At 37.5% G+C, this 18067-nt stretch overlaps 1 protein-coding gene across 1 annotated transcript in view; it reads right to left on the reverse strand.

Annotated features, from left to right (window-relative positions):
* Positions 1–18067, reverse strand: part of MAP3K4 (mitogen-activated protein kinase kinase kinase 4) — a 54082-nt gene that overhangs the window by 18160 nt on the left and 17855 nt on the right. The window contains exons 8-18 of the mRNA XM_008643406.1: positions 17958–18063; positions 17445–17544; positions 17277–17360; positions 14956–15222; positions 12975–13124; positions 11814–11975; positions 9248–9381; positions 7589–7667; positions 5485–5563; positions 3177–3273; positions 2168–2284 (exon numbers count right to left, since the gene is read on the reverse strand). Coding sequence (XP_008641628.1) covers positions 2168–2284; positions 3177–3273; positions 5485–5563; positions 7589–7667; positions 9248–9381; positions 11814–11975; positions 12975–13124; positions 14956–15222; positions 17277–17360; positions 17445–17544; positions 17958–18063 — 1375 coding nt within the window. The remainder of the gene's footprint in view (positions 1–2167; positions 2285–3176; positions 3274–5484; positions 5564–7588; positions 7668–9247; positions 9382–11813; positions 11976–12974; positions 13125–14955; positions 15223–17276; positions 17361–17444; positions 17545–17957; positions 18064–18067) is intronic.

Consider the following 18067-nt stretch of genomic DNA (forward strand, 5'->3'; position numbering starts at 1 on the left):
AAAATGATGAATAATAACTCAGTTAGCTCATAAATTGAACATCTATGTAAGTTATTTGTGTGAACATAGTGTAAATGTATAAATATCAGAAAGCTCAATGTAAACAGTCAGGTACTGGTGCTTTGAATTTTTATATTATATTGACTATTTTTCTTTTGGTTGTTGTTGTTGTTAAGAAAAACTTCACTAGAACTATGGTGGCATTTGTACACTATGCACTGCCTAGTACAATTGATTTACAAAGTTCCTACTTTCAACTTTTCCATACAAAGTTTCTGTCTTTGTGCTATTCCAGCACTGGACTCCACACTTTGCAAAACCACAAAACACTTCATCGATCCAAAAGACTCCATTTCTCTTTTGGAGCACAAATAAAAGAAATTCATAATTAAGACTGCAATTCATCAAAGTTTGCAACTTTCTTTTAACTACAGTAGAACAAAAAAAAGAAAATTGTAGAAATATATTACATTTTGCCTTCCTCAATAAACAAAACCCCTAAAAAAACCCAGCAGCCTACAGAACTCTGTCTCTGCTTTCATAAATTTTTTCTTCAAATTATTCCTAGCTCATACAAGGTATTAAATGCTACTTAAAAATCCAGACAGTGCATAAGAAAAACCAAGATAATGGGATATTTTATGAACAACCATCAGAAAAATAAAAGAAGAGAACTCTAAGAAAAATACAAGTCTTCAAAAAACACTAATTATCCACCCCACTGTCAGCTTATAAAGCTACCAGAACCTCTCAGTGAAAATTCTCTAGAATGTTACTTCTTGAAAGGGCTATTCAAATGCTGCAGACTACTGCCTACTCTGTCTTTTTCATGAGGGGGCTTAAAACAGAGGCAAGAAGGATAAATAATGTCTATGTTTGAATGACAACAATTTCAAGATGTATTTTCAACCAAAAAAGGCCTAGATTCATAAGCTATACATCTGGAGGCTACTGTAAAAGGTGCAAATCACATTTTGTAATAAAAAGAAACTGAAAAAACTTGCAGAAAAGATTGCATATGAAAAGTGGCAATTTACTTCCCTCTTAACAGCTTAATGCATGCTTCTGCTATGCATCTGATAACACATCAAACTATGATGGTTTGCTGGCTCACAGTTGAAAATTATTTATTACAAAACAATTCATAATCAAGTCATATCAATTTCACTTTGGTCACCATCAATCTGTTGTTCCTTCACCACCTCTTTTTTTTTCTCTACCAGCTGTGTGATATAGTCGGATATGTGTATCCGTTCATATGAATTTCTGTCCCAGAGAACTTTCAGTACTCTGCAGTAGAAATAAGAATCCAAAAAGCTATTTTTAAACCATAAGGTAACACCACTGTGTTAAGAGCAGGCTTTTCGCAGTCTGGGGTGCAGGGGAAAAAAAAGGTAAAATAAAATTGGGAGACACGTCAGCGGTCTGACTGTAATATGGGAAGAAGAAATACCAACAGCCTAAAATTACAACAGCCAAATCAAAGGTCAAAAAACAAAAAAGATACTAACATAGGTCTGCCAAAAAAAAAAAAGAAATGTCACTTGTGATGATACAGGAGTGGTTTCTGTTACATATCCTAATACAAGAATAGTTTCTTTTGTACTAAGTTTATTCTGCACCACCCTAAGAAGCCAAAGGTGTAGCAAGAAATAATTTTTTTAAAAATCTCATGTGTTTAATTTTGCAGTTGCCACTATATAGTATTTCAAAACATTTATAATGGACAAAAACAATACCAAAACTGTTCACTAACATGAAAAAAATGAAAATCCTTGTGCTTAGTTGTATCTTACAGTTATCTTGGTGAAAGTGATTCTATGATTCTAAGTGTTAGTTACCAGTACTGATTATTTACTAAAGCTATACCAATGAGCTGACTGGCATATGTTCATTTCATGGACATTTTAATGAGCAAATGTGTAATCTACGTTAGAACTGCATGCTTTAACTACCACATTGTTCAGGCATTTTGAATCTGAAAGTGGCCTCATCACCAATTTCTAAGACACATGATTTTGCTCAAGTCGAACATGAATGAAGGAGCCAGTGGAAGACATGATGGGAGGGAAGAGCACGGTGCAAACGATCTATTAGGATGTATGTGGAAACAGTTATGTGGGTGATGTAGGTAGGATGAGTCTGCTACGTCACGGAGCGGAGCTACCTGGTCTCATTTGCACTGCTGAGAGATTTGGGCTGGCCTGAGTCGCTCCCAACGGGAGCGGGGCGACTGACAGCAACATTGCCATGGCTCCGCGCATCACAAGGGACACTCCGCGTGCTGTGGCAAGAAGAAAAACTTCAGGAAACAGTTAAGAAAAAAATGTATGGAGTTGAAAGTTTGTTTTAGAAACAAAATATTGAAGCGTGTATAATGATGCCTGATTTTAGAAGTTTTTCAATTACATAAAGATTTTTATGTGGAATAACTCTGGGTCTCAGAAGCTTTGTGGGTTGCCAGTGTGTACAGCAATAATAATCCTCAAAATAAAAATTTTCAAATCTTTAGAATAGCATTAGTTTCTGCCAACAGCTAAGTGACTTCTGAAAAAAATGTCAACTGTAGAGTTTCTCACTGCTGTCACATTCTTGAAAAATAGGGCCCTCTGTGTAAAATTATGCATGGTGATGTTTATTTTGAACTCTTTTTAAACTATTTTTGCATTAATTCTCATGTCAACTCTTTCGAAGGCAGGAGGAAAGATCCACTGTTTTAGACTTATTCACAGCAGGTTGGTAATGACGCAGAAATGCCACCATATTTCAGAATGCTACATTTTTAAGTTCCAGGTATATAAACTACAGAAAGCACTGCCACAGGAACTTAGGCAGGCATTCAAAGTGGGGAAGGAAATAAAAGTCTTGTTAATGAGCAGTTTTCACTGAATTAAAGCTTTTTACATTGAAACACTGGTTTCAGGAAAGATAAAGGGGATAAAGAATGAGTTCAAAGTGAGAACGCATGCACCAACAGAAAGGGGGGTGGGCAAGCAGCAAGAATAGGAAACTTGTATTGTCCTTAAAAGCACATCAATAAAATCTGCATCACTTACATGCTAATTTTTCCTAGTTGCTTTGCCCTCAAAGGGAAAGAAAAGGTGTTCCAATTACTGACATTCAGCATAGCCAGGAGAGGATAAAACAGTTTAAAATGCCGTATTAATACTAAATACCTGAAGCCTTCAGGCGTGGGGATGATGAGATGAGGATTTGGTGGATCACTATGGCACCGAGGCACTTTTACAGGACGGGGACTGTTTCGATGAACAGCTGCAAACATAAAAACAGATCACATGTACTCAGATGTCAGAAAAACTCTGTTAGGGCCATTTCAAGACACAGAATTAAAACAAATTCCTATTTACAGAGTTAAGTGTGAACTGGCATGTATTTTCTTACCCTTTAGGAAAAATACAAATTATTTCAACTTTAAATAAATCATGTATATTAACACTTTTCATATTATTGTATTATTTAACTCATCCATAAAATAATGGAAATCTCCAGATAGTTAAAAACGAGCAATTAGAAAATGTGTACGTACTTCATAAAAACTACTTCATTATTTCTACTTCACAAATTAATTTATCTTATTGCAAAAACAAACATTAACAAACCAAATAATAATTAGAAAACCAAACAGCATTATTGTGTTTCCTTTGCATAAGAATTGAGCTTTCTCAGACAATAATGGAAAGCAAATTAAGCTGTGGATAAAACCCACATATGACAGTTTTACCCATACTAATGCCCCCCATGACAGTCTGCCCCAAGGAAGTGGTACAAATGGACAGGGCAAAACCTAAATGAGTAGTCACCGTCTTTATGCCTAATTCAGTGCCTCCAAGAGCAGTGTGCACCGTCTGCCCTCAACTCATCCTTAATTAGTAAGAAAAATACTGTGGCAGTCACATCTCCAGACAGCTGGTTGCCCACCAAACCATTAGTCAGCACTTTCTGCCAGGCTAGGTTCCTCTCAGTGAGCTCAGTTTCTGCCTTGTTTGCACTACGAGGGCAAGCAAAAGATGCCAGCAGGGCCAGGTGTTGGTTGTCCTGCTGTAATTGGCGAATACGCTAGCAGGACACCCAAAGGGCAGATCCTAACCCACCCACATAGACACAGGCTGTTTCACAAAGCAAAAAGACAGGATAAAACACCAGGAGATACACAGATACGTGTTTAGAGGCAGCAGCATGAACAAAGCTGGATCATTAGCTTTGGGAAAAGGGGTAAAGACCACAGTGGGTTTAAGTCCTTCAAAGTGGTATGCAAATGTAACTGGGAAGTCTAATTTTTCTCCTAAGCAGGACATAGGAATGGGTATCTGCAAGATCTGTAGCCAGGATACAGTTTATGTTAAATTTCACGTGTATTAAAGTTTCAGACTGCTGTTCAAGACTGCAGCATTGATCTGTGTCATCCCCTCCCCATGCCCCTGAGACAAAAGCTGTCGAGCAATTTAGTTTGTCTGATCTGCTGCGTCTGCAATAGCGTTTATATGAGTATCAGTAATTTGGCAGCATCACACTGGTGATTCACCTAAAACAGGCCTCCCTCTGAACAACAGTACTACAAGTGAATGTACAGGTTTTACATCACCGTAAAGAATTTGGCTAAATTTGATTTTACACTATGCTTCTTTCCAAAGGATTGGACTGACTTTCACTGCAAAAGGTTTGCCAGCTATTACACTTTCTCATCAAAATTATATCAAAACAAGCTTTCCTGAAAAACTGGAAAACCTCCTCTTGCTGGGGGCGGATTACTCTCCCCTTACGTCTTCTATCATCAAGCCTGCCCAGGAAGTGGACACCAGGAACAAGATAAAAAAGATGACAAAGTATTTTGGAAAGTAAACTAGTCAATGGAGTTGAGAAGAGGAAGAGAGAAACAGTGCTGAGAAAGAAATGGGTAAAAGGGATGTACTGCTGACAAAACATTATTTTCTCGAGATACGCAATCAAATATGTTGATTTCACGCTAATGATATCAACATTTATATCTATTAAAATGTATTTTACACTATGCTGTATTTTATATTAGAGAACTATTTTGCACAGCCCCCACGTATAAACTGTGTGTCCTTGATAATATAAAGTCCATTAGAATCATAAACATCTGCAGTGCCAAAGTGTAAATAACTGCAGTGCCACAATGAAAGTTTGGGAGAGGGAGCTGTAACTGCCTTCTTAATGTTAAAATCATTTCTTTACCCAACACGGCCCTTTCCTAGAAGATTTGCAAGACTTCACAGGAAGGACAAAATCAGAGGAAAGCATCTGTAAAGCTTTGAAATTTCTTGAGTAAAACCACCAGGTAATTTACACTTTATCAGGCAATAATGGCTTCACATCAACAATCACAAAAAGATTGAAAATGCTTTTATTGGTATTTCTTGCACTTTAAAAGTACTTTACAACCAAAATTCTGTAACAGCAGCAGCAAAGCTCCAGAACAAATGCCAGTAACTTCTGCCTTACCAAGGTACAAACCTGTAACAGGACTGTGAGGTTTTCCAATAACATGGCCAATGCACTCATTCATCAAAGCCTGTAAACTCTAGAAAAGACAAACATAAAAAGTTGTGATGTTTTGTTACAAGAAGGTTGACGGTCACACAATAAAGCTCACAGTAACAAAATTACATTATTCAAGTATGTAATCTGTCAGATAAGCACCCCTATATTCTACCTATTATATTAAACTTCTGGATCCACATTAGTGTTTTGACCTAATCGATTTTTTTAAAGCTAGGAAGTCTTAGTTTTGTCTTGCCTTTTGTTCTTGTCAAAATCACATAACTGTTACAACTGAACAGTGATATATCATAAAGAACATTTCAAAATATAAAGGTAGCGGAACTTAATGTTCACTGTTAATAAAATTAAAATCAAGCTTCCTGGAAAAAGCTGTAACAACCTTCTCTGCCCTCCCCCTTCACATCCCAAGAAGAAACACCTAAAAAAATTGGGTGAGAATATGATGGTCTGAATGGCAAGATGAAGATCTGTGTAACAAAAAATATGAAGCCCTGCATATTAGAAGAAATACACTTTTCTCATCTACCCATGAAGCTAACAAAACTTTCATGCAAGGGATTTTAATAGTTAAAATCACTGAACTGGGCCTCAGGCAATTTGAGCTCAATTATTAGGTGTACTATTCACTGTGTATGTAACCCTGGACAAGTTATTAAATCTTCCTCTGGTTCAATTTACTTGTCAGAACACCAGGGATATAATATATCTTCACAAAGTAGTAAAATTATATTCTTTAGTAGAGCTGCTGTGAAGGTCATTTCTATATGCCAGTCACTCAGAGTAGCCAATATCTTCCAGAAATTCAAAAACTTAGTGAAGACCAGGAAATTCAAGGACTAAGAAAAAAAAAAATTATAAAACTAAGTGTTGAGCTTGAGACTGGCATATTTTACCAATGCAGACTGAGCTAGAATTTCATCTTGAAATGTAGAGCTCTAAATCTAGACCGTCATTATTCCATGACATGATGTAGTATCTAAGAGATCAGGATTGACACTGCCCTTTCCAGGTAAAATACTGTGACCTGTGCTATACAGATTAATCAAAGTTGCTTCAAGTGATGATCTCCAAAACTGAAATCCCATTTAAGAAAGAAAAAAGTTCAAAAATGCAGCTACAGTTTTGCGCTCCCCCCGTTTCTCTCTCCTTTACTTGTTCAAAGTCTGTTTTAGAAACTGTGTCAAAGCAGAAGAATTTGAGGGGCTGCTGCCTAAAGCTAAAGTATCAGAGTATTCCAAATTACCAGCTTAACTCTGTCATTAAGGCAGTCAACCCTTTCGCAGCAACACAAATGCAGGACTAACACGTAACTTACTAGAGAGCTCCTGATAAAAACACAAGTGTGAAAAAGACTAAACCGTATCATTTCTGTATTATGCAAGATTCATGTGGCATTTCATAACACATCTTGAAATTAGTAAAAATCAAGAGGTGTTGACACTCACATTCTGCTATTTTGTGGCAACTGTGCTTTTACTTCTCTGTTTTATTGTACCAAGATCAGAGAAATAAATTCTCAGAATTTTATTTTCACACGAAAAGGAGGAAGACTGAGCACACAAAAAAACCAGCTTTAGTCTACTCTTTTTTTTCCACAATAAAAACAGAAGAAAGATGCCTGAAAGTCTGTTTCATGTTGGAACAATTTGAAAATAAAAATCTCTAAACAGTTGTGATTGTGTATTCATATCCACAGATGAATTTGGGTGTTAGTTACGCCTCAGAAGCTTACATTTAGGAATTCATTATGACAACTATTAATCTCTATAGAAAGCTGCTGTCAACTTTCCAAGACACAAAGGGAGGTGGCCTCCCAAGACAGTACCAGCAACTTGAAACTATTACTGGCAATGGTCACAAACCTACTCTCTTCAGAATCTAACAAACAGAAGAGATAGCAGCTTCAACAGTGATATACAACAGCAATTGTTTCAGAACTGCATCTGTGTCCAGATGTTGCTTTATAAAAAGTATCCCTGAAAACATATACTGGTAGCTTCACAAGCATTTACAAATAAACACCCGCACAATAATGTATTCATACCAAGAAGTCATCTTCTGGGAGAGCTGAAATAAATGCTGGCTCAATGGCTTGAAGAAAATCAAAACCTTGAGTTGCCCATCTATGTAAAAGAAAAAGAAAAGACAGAAAATGAAATGCTCTTTGGCTAAAGCCATCATGAAGAGTTTCAACCACATCCAAGAACAGTAGATAATAGTTAATAATTTTTCCTCTGGAAAATATGATAAAATCTTTGTAAGAAAACAGACCAATACATAAACCATAAAAATTTTACCTTGTATCCAGTCATATTCAGATAAAGACTGATTTTAGCAAGGACAATGCCAAATAAGGTGAGCAGGCCATGCTATGTATCTAAACCCATGTATGTGCTATCTTCAGAACAGCATCATCAACTCAACCATAGTATGTTTCAGAGCAACAAGCCAAACCACTGCGTTCCCTGCCTGAAGTCTCCTTTATGAAACAAGACTGAAAAGATACTAAAGATTTCACAACTATCTGATTAGTAATGACTGGGCATCAGTGGTTTCATGGCCTAGACTGGTGAAGTAAAACAAGTAAGTAACTTGGTTGGAGTGAGTTGTGTCTTCAGCCACTTGCTGTCCCCCACTGCTTCCTCTTTGACCTACTAGAACTAGCAGCTGCAACCTACAAAATACAAACAGAATCATAGGATATCCTGAGCTGGAAGAGGCACACACGGATCATCAGAACTGAACTTCTGACTCCACACAGGGCAACACAGAAGTTAAGAGCACAGTCCAAATGGTTCTTGAACACCAACAGGCCTGGGGCCATGACCATTTTCCTGGGGAGCTTGTTCCAGTGCTTGATCACCTCTCAGAAATTTTTTCCTAATACCCAATCTCAACCTCCCCAAATGCAGCTTTAAGCCATCTCCTCTTGTCCTGTCACCAGAGAGAAGACATGAAGAAGCTGCAGATAGCAACTCATTCTCTTCCCTAAGCTGAGCAAAGCTAGTATCCTTAATTACTCCCCATTACATCTTGTCCTTTAGTCCTGTCACCATCTACACTGCCCTTCTTTAGACACACTGCAATATTTTTATGTCTTTCTTAGATTGTGGAGCCCAAAAGTGCACACAGTACTCGAGGTTGAGGCTGCACCCATGCTAAACACGGTGGTACAATCACTCCTTCCAACTGGTCAGATCTATTGTGCCTAAGGCACCCTGGGATACAGTTGGCCCTTTCCACTACCTGGGCACATCACTGACTCAAAGCTTACAATCAACAAGAACCCTGAGGTCCCTTTCTGAATGTCTGCACTCCAACCTCTCAGCCTCTGATCTATATGTATACCCAGAGTTACAGTACCCCATGCGCAAAATCTGGTATTTGCCCTTGTTAGATTTCATAAGGTTGGTTATTGTCCAGCACTCATAATCTATTAAGTTCTCTCTGTATGGTCTCTGTGCCCTTGAGTGAATCAATATCTGCTCCTAATTTAGTATGGCAAACTTATTTAGTATGTACACAACTCCTATATCCAGGTCATTGATAAAAAGCACTGAAAAAACTGGCCCCAAAATTGAGGTCCAAGGAACACCCTAGTGACTGGCTGCCACCCAGATGCCACTTCATTTACTCCAATTTTTTGAGCCCAACCCTTCAGCTCTTCCAAAAACTACCATGGCAGTAACAAGTTGGCTGTTACCTGGGTCGAGTGCCTCGGCCACTCTCACATTTTGTTAGCACATAATTCATCCATTTTCTGGCGAAGTTGATATATTTGTCTCCAATTTTCTGCCTGAATTCTCCAGACATCAGACGAACAACTTCTTTATGGTACTGTAAGAAACTGAAGATTACTTTTCACATATTAATAAGAAGAACAATATCCACTGGAGTATTTGCAGGCTAACAAAACTCTACAGTATGGTGACAGTCACATCCTATTCTTAGACAAAATTATTTTATGCAAGCAGTTGCCTATTTATAGAAAACAAATTAATCAAGAAAAGTATGATACAAAATATGCTACAGTGAGAGGCAGTACTGAACCATACTGCATTCTTCTGTGCGCATCAGGCATGTGCTGATGTTTAACAGTGTACACATCATTGAAGAAACATCCTACATAAACACTTGGTTCTGTAATCAGAGATTGAACTGCAAAATAGTGTTTATTTTTAGTTATATTGCAGTAACATTAGGGGATAAAAAAGTTATCTATGTGCATTTAAAAATCAAACAAATACCAGCTGTATCTTATAAGACTATCCTAGAAGTATGTTAGGGTATGACACAATCTTAAAAAAATTTTACAAAGCCCACAGGAATCAAACAGCAAAACAGTTAAAGCATCTGAACATAACATTTTGAATGTCTGCACTCTAAGGCAAGCAGTCAAAAGCTTGCACTGCTTTTGAGTACACAGAACCACCATAAACTCTGAAGGAATGTCTCATGTTACAGTATTACAGTATTATGCTATTCCAGGCTGAAAAACCGTGAGAAGGAAGTTAAACCAGAGGGTGGTAGAGTCACCATCCTTGGAAGTACTCAAAAAGTGAGTAAATGTGGCCCTTTTTGATATGGTTTAGTGAGCATGGTGGCACTCATTTGAAGGTTGGATGTGACTTTGGAGGTATTTTCCAACCTTAATGATTCTGATATCATCTAAAATGCTGCCAAGCAGCAGGGCTTACAAGACTATACCTGAAATCATCAAGTTCTTAAAAGCTTTTTAGATTTCCAGGCATTGCTAATTTAGCAGATTCATCAGATTCATCTGTTGCTTTCTAATAAATTTCATGTAAAATTTCTGAGGCAACACATTTTTTAACAATGTTCTGCTAAAACTGGGAAGTCACAGCTCACTAGAAATTACCAAATGTGAGGCCCATCTATATGAAGGAGTGCAAGGATGATCCAGAAAACAACAAAACATCTCAGTCTGAAAGTTAGGGATCATCCAGTACAGGACAACCAGGGGATTAGGCCCAGCGAGCATGGGTTTGTGAAAAGCAGGTCCTACTTGACTGACCTGATCTCCTCCTACAACAAAGTGAGCCACTTAGTGGATCAGGGAAAGCTTGTGGATGTCATCTACCTATATTTTAGTAAAGCTTTTTATATCTTTTTCCACAGCATTCTTCTGCAGAAACTGGCTGCTCATGGTCTGGACAGAGGTTCACTGATTGTTGTGCAAAAATCTGGCAGGATGGCTGGGCCCAGGGAGTGGTGGTGAGTGGTGCTACATCCTGCTGGCAGCCAGTCACTATTGGGGTTCCCCAGGACTCAGTTTTGGGGCCAGTGCTGATCTTTATCAATGACTGGACCAGGCAACCAAGGGCACCCTCAGTCAATTCACAGGCAACATCAAGTTGAGTGGGAGTGTTGATAGGTGGGAGGGCAGGAAGGCTCTGCAGAGCGATCTGGACAGGCTGGATTGCTGGACCAAGGCAAACTGTATGAGGTTCAACAAGGTCAAGTTCCAGGTCCTGCACTTGGGTCACAACAATCCCATGTAGCACTACAAGCTGGGGGAAGCATGGCTGGAATGCTGCCTGGGGTAAAAGAACCTGAGGGTGCTGGCTGGACATGATCCAGCGTGTGCCCAGGGCAAGGCCAATGGCATCCTGGCTTCTATCAGCAATAGTGTGGTCAGCAGGACTGGGGCAGTGATGGTACTGGGCACTGCTGAGGTTGCACCTCAAATACTGTGTTGGGCCCCTCACTACAAGAAAGACATTGAGGTGCTGGAGCAAGTCCAGAGAAGGACAACAAAGCTGGAGCACAAGTCTGGTGAGGAGCAGCTGAGGGAGTTGGGGTTGTTTAGCCTGGAGAAAAGGAGGCTCAGGTGCTTATTGCTTTCTGCAACTACCTGAAAGGAGGTTATAGTGACATGGGTGTCCGTCTCTTCTCCCAAGTAAAAAGTGTTAGGACAAGAGAAAACAGCCTTAAATTGGGCCAGGGAAGGTTTAGATTGGATATCAGGAACAATTTCTTCACTGAAGGAGTTGCTCAGGCATTAGAACAAGCCACAGGAAGTGGTGAGTCCCCATCCCTGGAGTTATTTAAAAGGCGTGTAGATGTAAACGTGGTTTAGTGATGGACCTGGTAGTAGTGAGTTAACAGTTGGAATTGATTATCCTAAAGGTCTTTTCCAACCTAAATAATTCAGTGTTTCCATAAATTCTTTGTATTTTCACAGTTACTAGTTACCTTACTTGCACCAATGTAAAACCAGAAATTTCAATTGCTTTTTGTTTCCTTACCTCAAACCCAAAATTATAACCCTGAATCATGGCTTCCCGGTAGTATTGCTGCAAAGTGGCAGATTCAGATTCATCAACTTCAGCATCAAACTCAGATGTGAACATGTGATCAACTCTATCAATGGCACTGCTTATCTTATTGCATAGCTGTAATGCATCGTTCTGAGCAACAACAAAAACGGATGGGGGGAATATCAACATATTATTTAGTCTTGTCAACTGTAGAATATAAGGCAAACATGAATCTAACAATTACATTATGTTAAATGAAAAGGTATTACAATGCCACAAAAATTCATTCAGTCTTGCAAAAACAAACATTTTCCAGCAGTTGCACGAAGCAAGTCCTGTAATTAACTCAAGTATTATAATAAAGTTTGCTTGCATGTGATTAACTTTAAGAACAAAGACAGCAAAAGGGTGAGTGGGGAATGAACAAAAAACCACAAAACAAACAAAAATATCTAACCAAAACCAGACAGACAAGAAAGGAGAAAATGAGTTCTACTATCTATAGCATGACCAAGCCTTTGGTTCTATTTTCACCTTGGAATATGGACACAGCCTCTATTGAATGCAGGGTGATACTGCCACTTAAAAAAAGCCCAACAAACAAACCCATCAAAGAAAACACTCATCCAACAAAATCAAAAGCAAACAAACAAACAAAAAAACCCCCATACCACATACACAAAACAAGCAAAGAAAGATAAAAAACCCACACCAAATCCAACAGAAAATAAACAGAGAGACTACCCACTTTTGCATCTTCAAATATGGGAAGAAAAGTTGTTTGCTGCAGATCATTGATTTTGATAGAATTTGTTTTTAGAAAATCACATACTTTCCTTCAATTCAATATTGCTGTCACCCAAAGAGGTATTCACTCTGTTGCTATGGTATTTCATCTGCATTATGGACTTGTTTCCCAACTACCCAATGCAAAAATGATTACACCAATATAGCTCAAAAACACACTCACAAGTCATTTGCAAAAACAGAGTGAACACTGTACTGAAAGTAAAATCCATAGAGGACTACCACACACCTTGCAATTGCAGAATATGCCATTAGCTTTGCAATCAAATCTTTTTCCACTTTTTTACTTATCAGTGAGCAAAACACCATCAGTTTTGACAAATAATCTCAAAACCTGCTTACCTTTAGCTGCTGTAGAGCTTTGGCAATGATTGGTTGGCTGGATGTCTGTTCCTGGTGCAGAGATATGAGCCCTTCAATAGACTGCTGGAAAGCTTTTCTCTGACTCACAAGGTGGGCAGACTGAATGACTACAAGGAGGAGGTTATCAACCTAAAATACAAGACACCACTAGATCTTGTAAACAAAATCCTCTCTAAAAACATATCCAACATGACCAGATTCCAACCACTTATTTTTTTAAATTCTACTATATGAAAGACCTCTCTTGTCACTATTCATGAAAATCTAAATTCACACAGAAAAGCTTGATGCTGGCAACTAAACTCAAATTCTCATCTAATGAGCAGAGCTCCACTAGGGTAAATGCCACATCAAGTTTTCATGGGGAATGTAGTCCTATTCACTTCTGGAAAACAGGGAAAACACTGCATTACATTATCTTCAGATTATCTATACACAAGAAAAAGCAACAGCTAAGCAAAAAAAATTATATTTTCTCAAAGCAGACGGAAATAACAACCATTACATACGCAAAGAGGTTGTACCCAAAAAACTCTACATAGTTCAGGACAAAATCCCACTATTCAATCGGGAAAGAAATAGATTTAACACATAGTATTTGATCAAAATTTGAAAATTATCAATATGTAATATGTTTTGGAGACCAGAGCTCAGATATTGCACAAGTCTATAAAAGTATACATCATAGATGGTGTTGCCATACTAAGCTCTGCTGATTTCAAACTACAGACAATGCATCTGCAACAAGTTACTCACAAAACAAGACCTACTTCATCCTGATTTTCAGTACCTCCTCCCCAAAGAATAATTTCATGCTTAAAATTCTTTAAGTGTTGATGAGATTCTTTCATTTGATGAGTATTTTTTAAATAACACCTTACATTTTCTCTAGTTTGCAATCAAAATGCATTTTTTTAAGACACAATCTTTCTGAAGGACTTTTTATTTCCTAAACTTTCAATCCTAGATTTAGAAAAACCTAGTGTTACAGACATATAAACACATACACATAGTGTTTTATGTACACTTGCACATGTAAGAAACCATTTGCAAACCAAATTTCATCTATTGCTGTTTTCATTTTCTGAATGAAATACTAACTTTGATAGAAGTCCAAAGAACTTGTAAGCACTTAATCAAAGGCTGCTTTTTTATTGGAATAACAGGCAAACAAGAAACAACATGTTTGCACGTTAAAAGCAGCAGTATGTTGTAGAGGGACTTTTTTCAGCTGCCTGTAATTGCTAGAACCCTCTGAATGCTAAAGGTCAGGCACAGTGACATGGAAAGTCACTCTCTTCCTGGACAGTACAGCCCATTTATGGTAGGATCCAAGGAACTGCATGACATACCAAAAGGAAAATTCATGTAGCTTAACATAAGGATATGAGAACATGAGGGGCAGGGAGCTGGCTCAGCTGTCAGAGTGCATCAGAACTGCTGGCAAGGAACCCCTGTTGGCTTGGGAAGAAGGAAAGTATGACTGGAAAGATTTCTTCCTGCAGAACTGTTGAACATCCAGTAACTTCCAGAGAAATTTAACATTAAATGTCACAATTCATCCAAGATCAAGAGTAACTGATTTCATGCCTCAGTGTGTGGAAGGCACACAACCATCACATGTTCTTGGCGACTTGTAACTTCTTAATATAATAAAATGTACAGCTTTCAAGTCTTAACAACACTTCTGAACACCCAACTAGATATTAAAAGAATCTCTATTTTCAAGTACAACCCTGAAAAATGCACATTTGTAGAGACTGATCCTGCCAGGAAATGCTACAATCAATTTAATATTTGTATTTAACACAACTAAGAATCAAACATATTCCTGAATTTAACTTTTTATTACCTATAAAAGGACATATGCTTCACTTCCATCACTCCAGTTAATCTAATAGAATAAGCATTCATAGAAGCATGGAGATGACAAACAGTGGGGGAAAAAGACCAAACCCACCTGCATGGTGCGCAGCGTATCAACGGTTTCTACTTGTGGCACTACTTTGACCGGCTGACCCTCCCATGCACTCCAGCTGTCACCTAATTCATGGTCTTTGTCACTGTGTTTGGTCATTAGCAAGTAGGCCTCATATGTAAGCTCATCTGAATCCTTGGAGCAATCCTTCCCAGCAGCTGCATTGAGGAGCTGCAAAATCACAGACTTTTCCCCCGCAATACTGCCTGGTACAAATACTTGTAAAGTCTCGAGTCCAGGAATTTGTACCTGTAGAAAAGAAACACACTGAATGAGTGAATCTGTCTTTTATGACAAATAAAAAAGATAAAATAGGTATATGTAGTATCATTTAAGCAACAGGAAGAATTTCCATCCTAAAAAGCTGTACAACATACATACTAAAACAGTATCTTCAACTATTTTTGCATTGAAAGTCAAAAAGCATTAAAAATTGTTTCTTTTGAAATCCACTGGATCACCATCTTTCAGTGACTTTTTTCCGTGTACTTCCAGTTAATCCTTCTACATATTCTTTTAAAGGAATCTTGTTACAGAAGAAGTCCAGTTTCACATATATACTATATATGTATGCATACACAAGTATAAAATACATACAGTCATATTTTAAAAAGTAAATTAGCCAACAAAGACTGGAGTATTAAAAAAAAAAATTCCTTCAGAATTCATACATTTCTCAAAGGCTACAAAAGATAAAGAGTAAACAAAACTCTGGCTAAAAAATTATCAGTTACTCTTCTACTTCCACAAGAACTAGATTAAGTCCAGCGAGTGTTCTCTTTTAATAAAATACTACTGATACTACTTAAAAACTACTTCCAATTATATGTGTCACACTGGTAGCAATACTTCACCCAAGTCAGGCATCAGAGGCAGACTGTGAAAACAGTAAAATAGCCAATATTATGATTTGACATGAGGTAATTGACTTACGGTGGAGTTAAATTCTCTTATCAGATGTCATCAAGCTAAAACAAAACACTGCACTGAGCACTTCTACCATTAGACAGATGTATTTTATAATTAAAACTATTATAATCTGTAGGCCAATGTAAAATACTAGATGGTTGTTACTAAAAGCTAAATTTAGATTCCCAAAACTAATGAACATCTGATTGAAAAGGCTGTTAAAAATTTAAGCTCCCTACATGATATTAGAGGGACAATACATAAAGTATTCATCATCAAAATGTGTGTTATTTAACCCATGTATAACAGATGTGTCAAACTTGAGAGTCAATTTTTTCTTCAAAAACCGTTCTTAAGAAAAACTATATGATCCTTAAAAGGTCTACCAAAATTAATATGGTGTCTTAAAGCAGCCAAGACTAGATACTTGGGGGAAAAAACTTTTTTAAAGTAAACATACACTGATTTCCCTGGGCATTTTCCAACTCTTAAACAACTCACAGACCAGGGCCCTGCTGAGCCAGTTGTTTCATCCATGTATTTAACAACCCTTTATGAACTTCTCTCCTACAGAACTTGGTTGTGTCCCCTTAAATGAATTTTTGTATTTGGCAAACATTTATTTAAATCTAACAAGAATTACATCAGGAGAAGGTTAGTACATTATTTCCCAACTGGGAATTTTTTATATATATATATATATATATATATATATAAAATGTATGGATATGGAAGGACAAAAAAAACCAGCAGATCCAAATACATTTAATCTGTTGAGGCAAATGACTTAAGACTTGTTGACCTAGGAATTTTTAAGAAATTTTGCAAAACCACAAATGTGGGACTTTACAATGCAGTAAATATAGAGCACCAAGAGCTTAACTTACTTTCGCTGTACAACAGTTTTCTAGCAACAGTTTTTCTGGAACAGAACAGAGTCCCTGCATTTCTAATGTCCCCAGTACTCTCTAGGAAGCTTGCTAGAGCAGACCTCCACTATAATACTGTTGCTTTATAAAAGCAAAACACAGGTCTATAGTCTGAGATTATCTACTCAAACATGTATCCATTTACCTTATAGATTTGGCAGCATTTGTTTCATAGCACTCACTACTGTTATTAAACAAAAAAGCTTTCCTCAGTCGCTGAGAGAATCTTTGGAAAAACAAGGAATTAAGACACCAATTCCCCAAAACAGACTAGCATTCTCATTCACACAAACACAAGTACAGAATTTGGCTACCACAATTCAATATTAAATACACAACACTTTAAATGTTGAAGTATAGATGTCCCATTAAAAAACTGAAAGCAGGCCAATATCCTTTGACATTCTGCTTAGCATACCCAGCTCACTTTCATGCCTCTAAACCTTATTACCTACATGAATTTACCTTCACATACTCTTTTGTTTTCAGGGCATTCAGAAGATCTCGCACAGGGGCTGACAATGCAAATCCTGCTGCTATTTCAAGGTCCTACAAGTAATGACAAAACAAAGGAATATGCTTTCAGACTAAATTTCTTTAAAGCATATAAATAAGAGGAGACTGCTAACTTACCTTCCTCAGCATTTTAGCAAAACCAAGAGCTTTGGAGGCCCTTTCTCTAGCTTCATGGAACAGCTCTTTCAGTGCTCGACTGGTCTCTATAACAGACCTCCTGAAACATTGGCAGAAATGAAGTGACAATGTTTTAATAAATCATATTGCATTTACAGAGCCGCTAGAAAATAATTACTTACATATACGTTAGTAGAAAGAACATAAATATTTGCAAGCAGCTGATAAATAAGTTGAACTTGCGTAGGCACATTTTTTATAAGAATATAAAAAGTTAATTCAAGTATCATTACACAGACAACCTCTCACAGACTGAACTAAAGAGAAGCTTCCTAGGCTTCACAAAAACAAAATGATGGTTCATTACTACTGCACACAGAAGTACAGTGGTAGTCTATGGAGCCTTGCATTTACAAAGTCTGCATTCTAAGAAATAAAATACATTATGCATCTGTCAGAGGAAGAGAAACATAAGTAAGTGTTTTGTTATTATTAAGCCAAAGGACTTAATACCTGATTTCATCTGATGCAGTACTGTCATCGGCACTGGCCCAAAATTCATCACAACTGTCTTGTAGTCCAGAATCTAAAAATATTCCTGTAGATTTCAGCAGCCTTCCTGC

Source organism: Corvus brachyrhynchos, unplaced genomic scaffold (assembly GCF_000691975.1).
Source record: "Corvus brachyrhynchos isolate BGI_N302 unplaced genomic scaffold, ASM69197v1 scaffold70, whole genome shotgun sequence".
NCBI lineage: Eukaryota > Metazoa > Chordata > Aves > Passeriformes > Corvidae > Corvus > Corvus brachyrhynchos.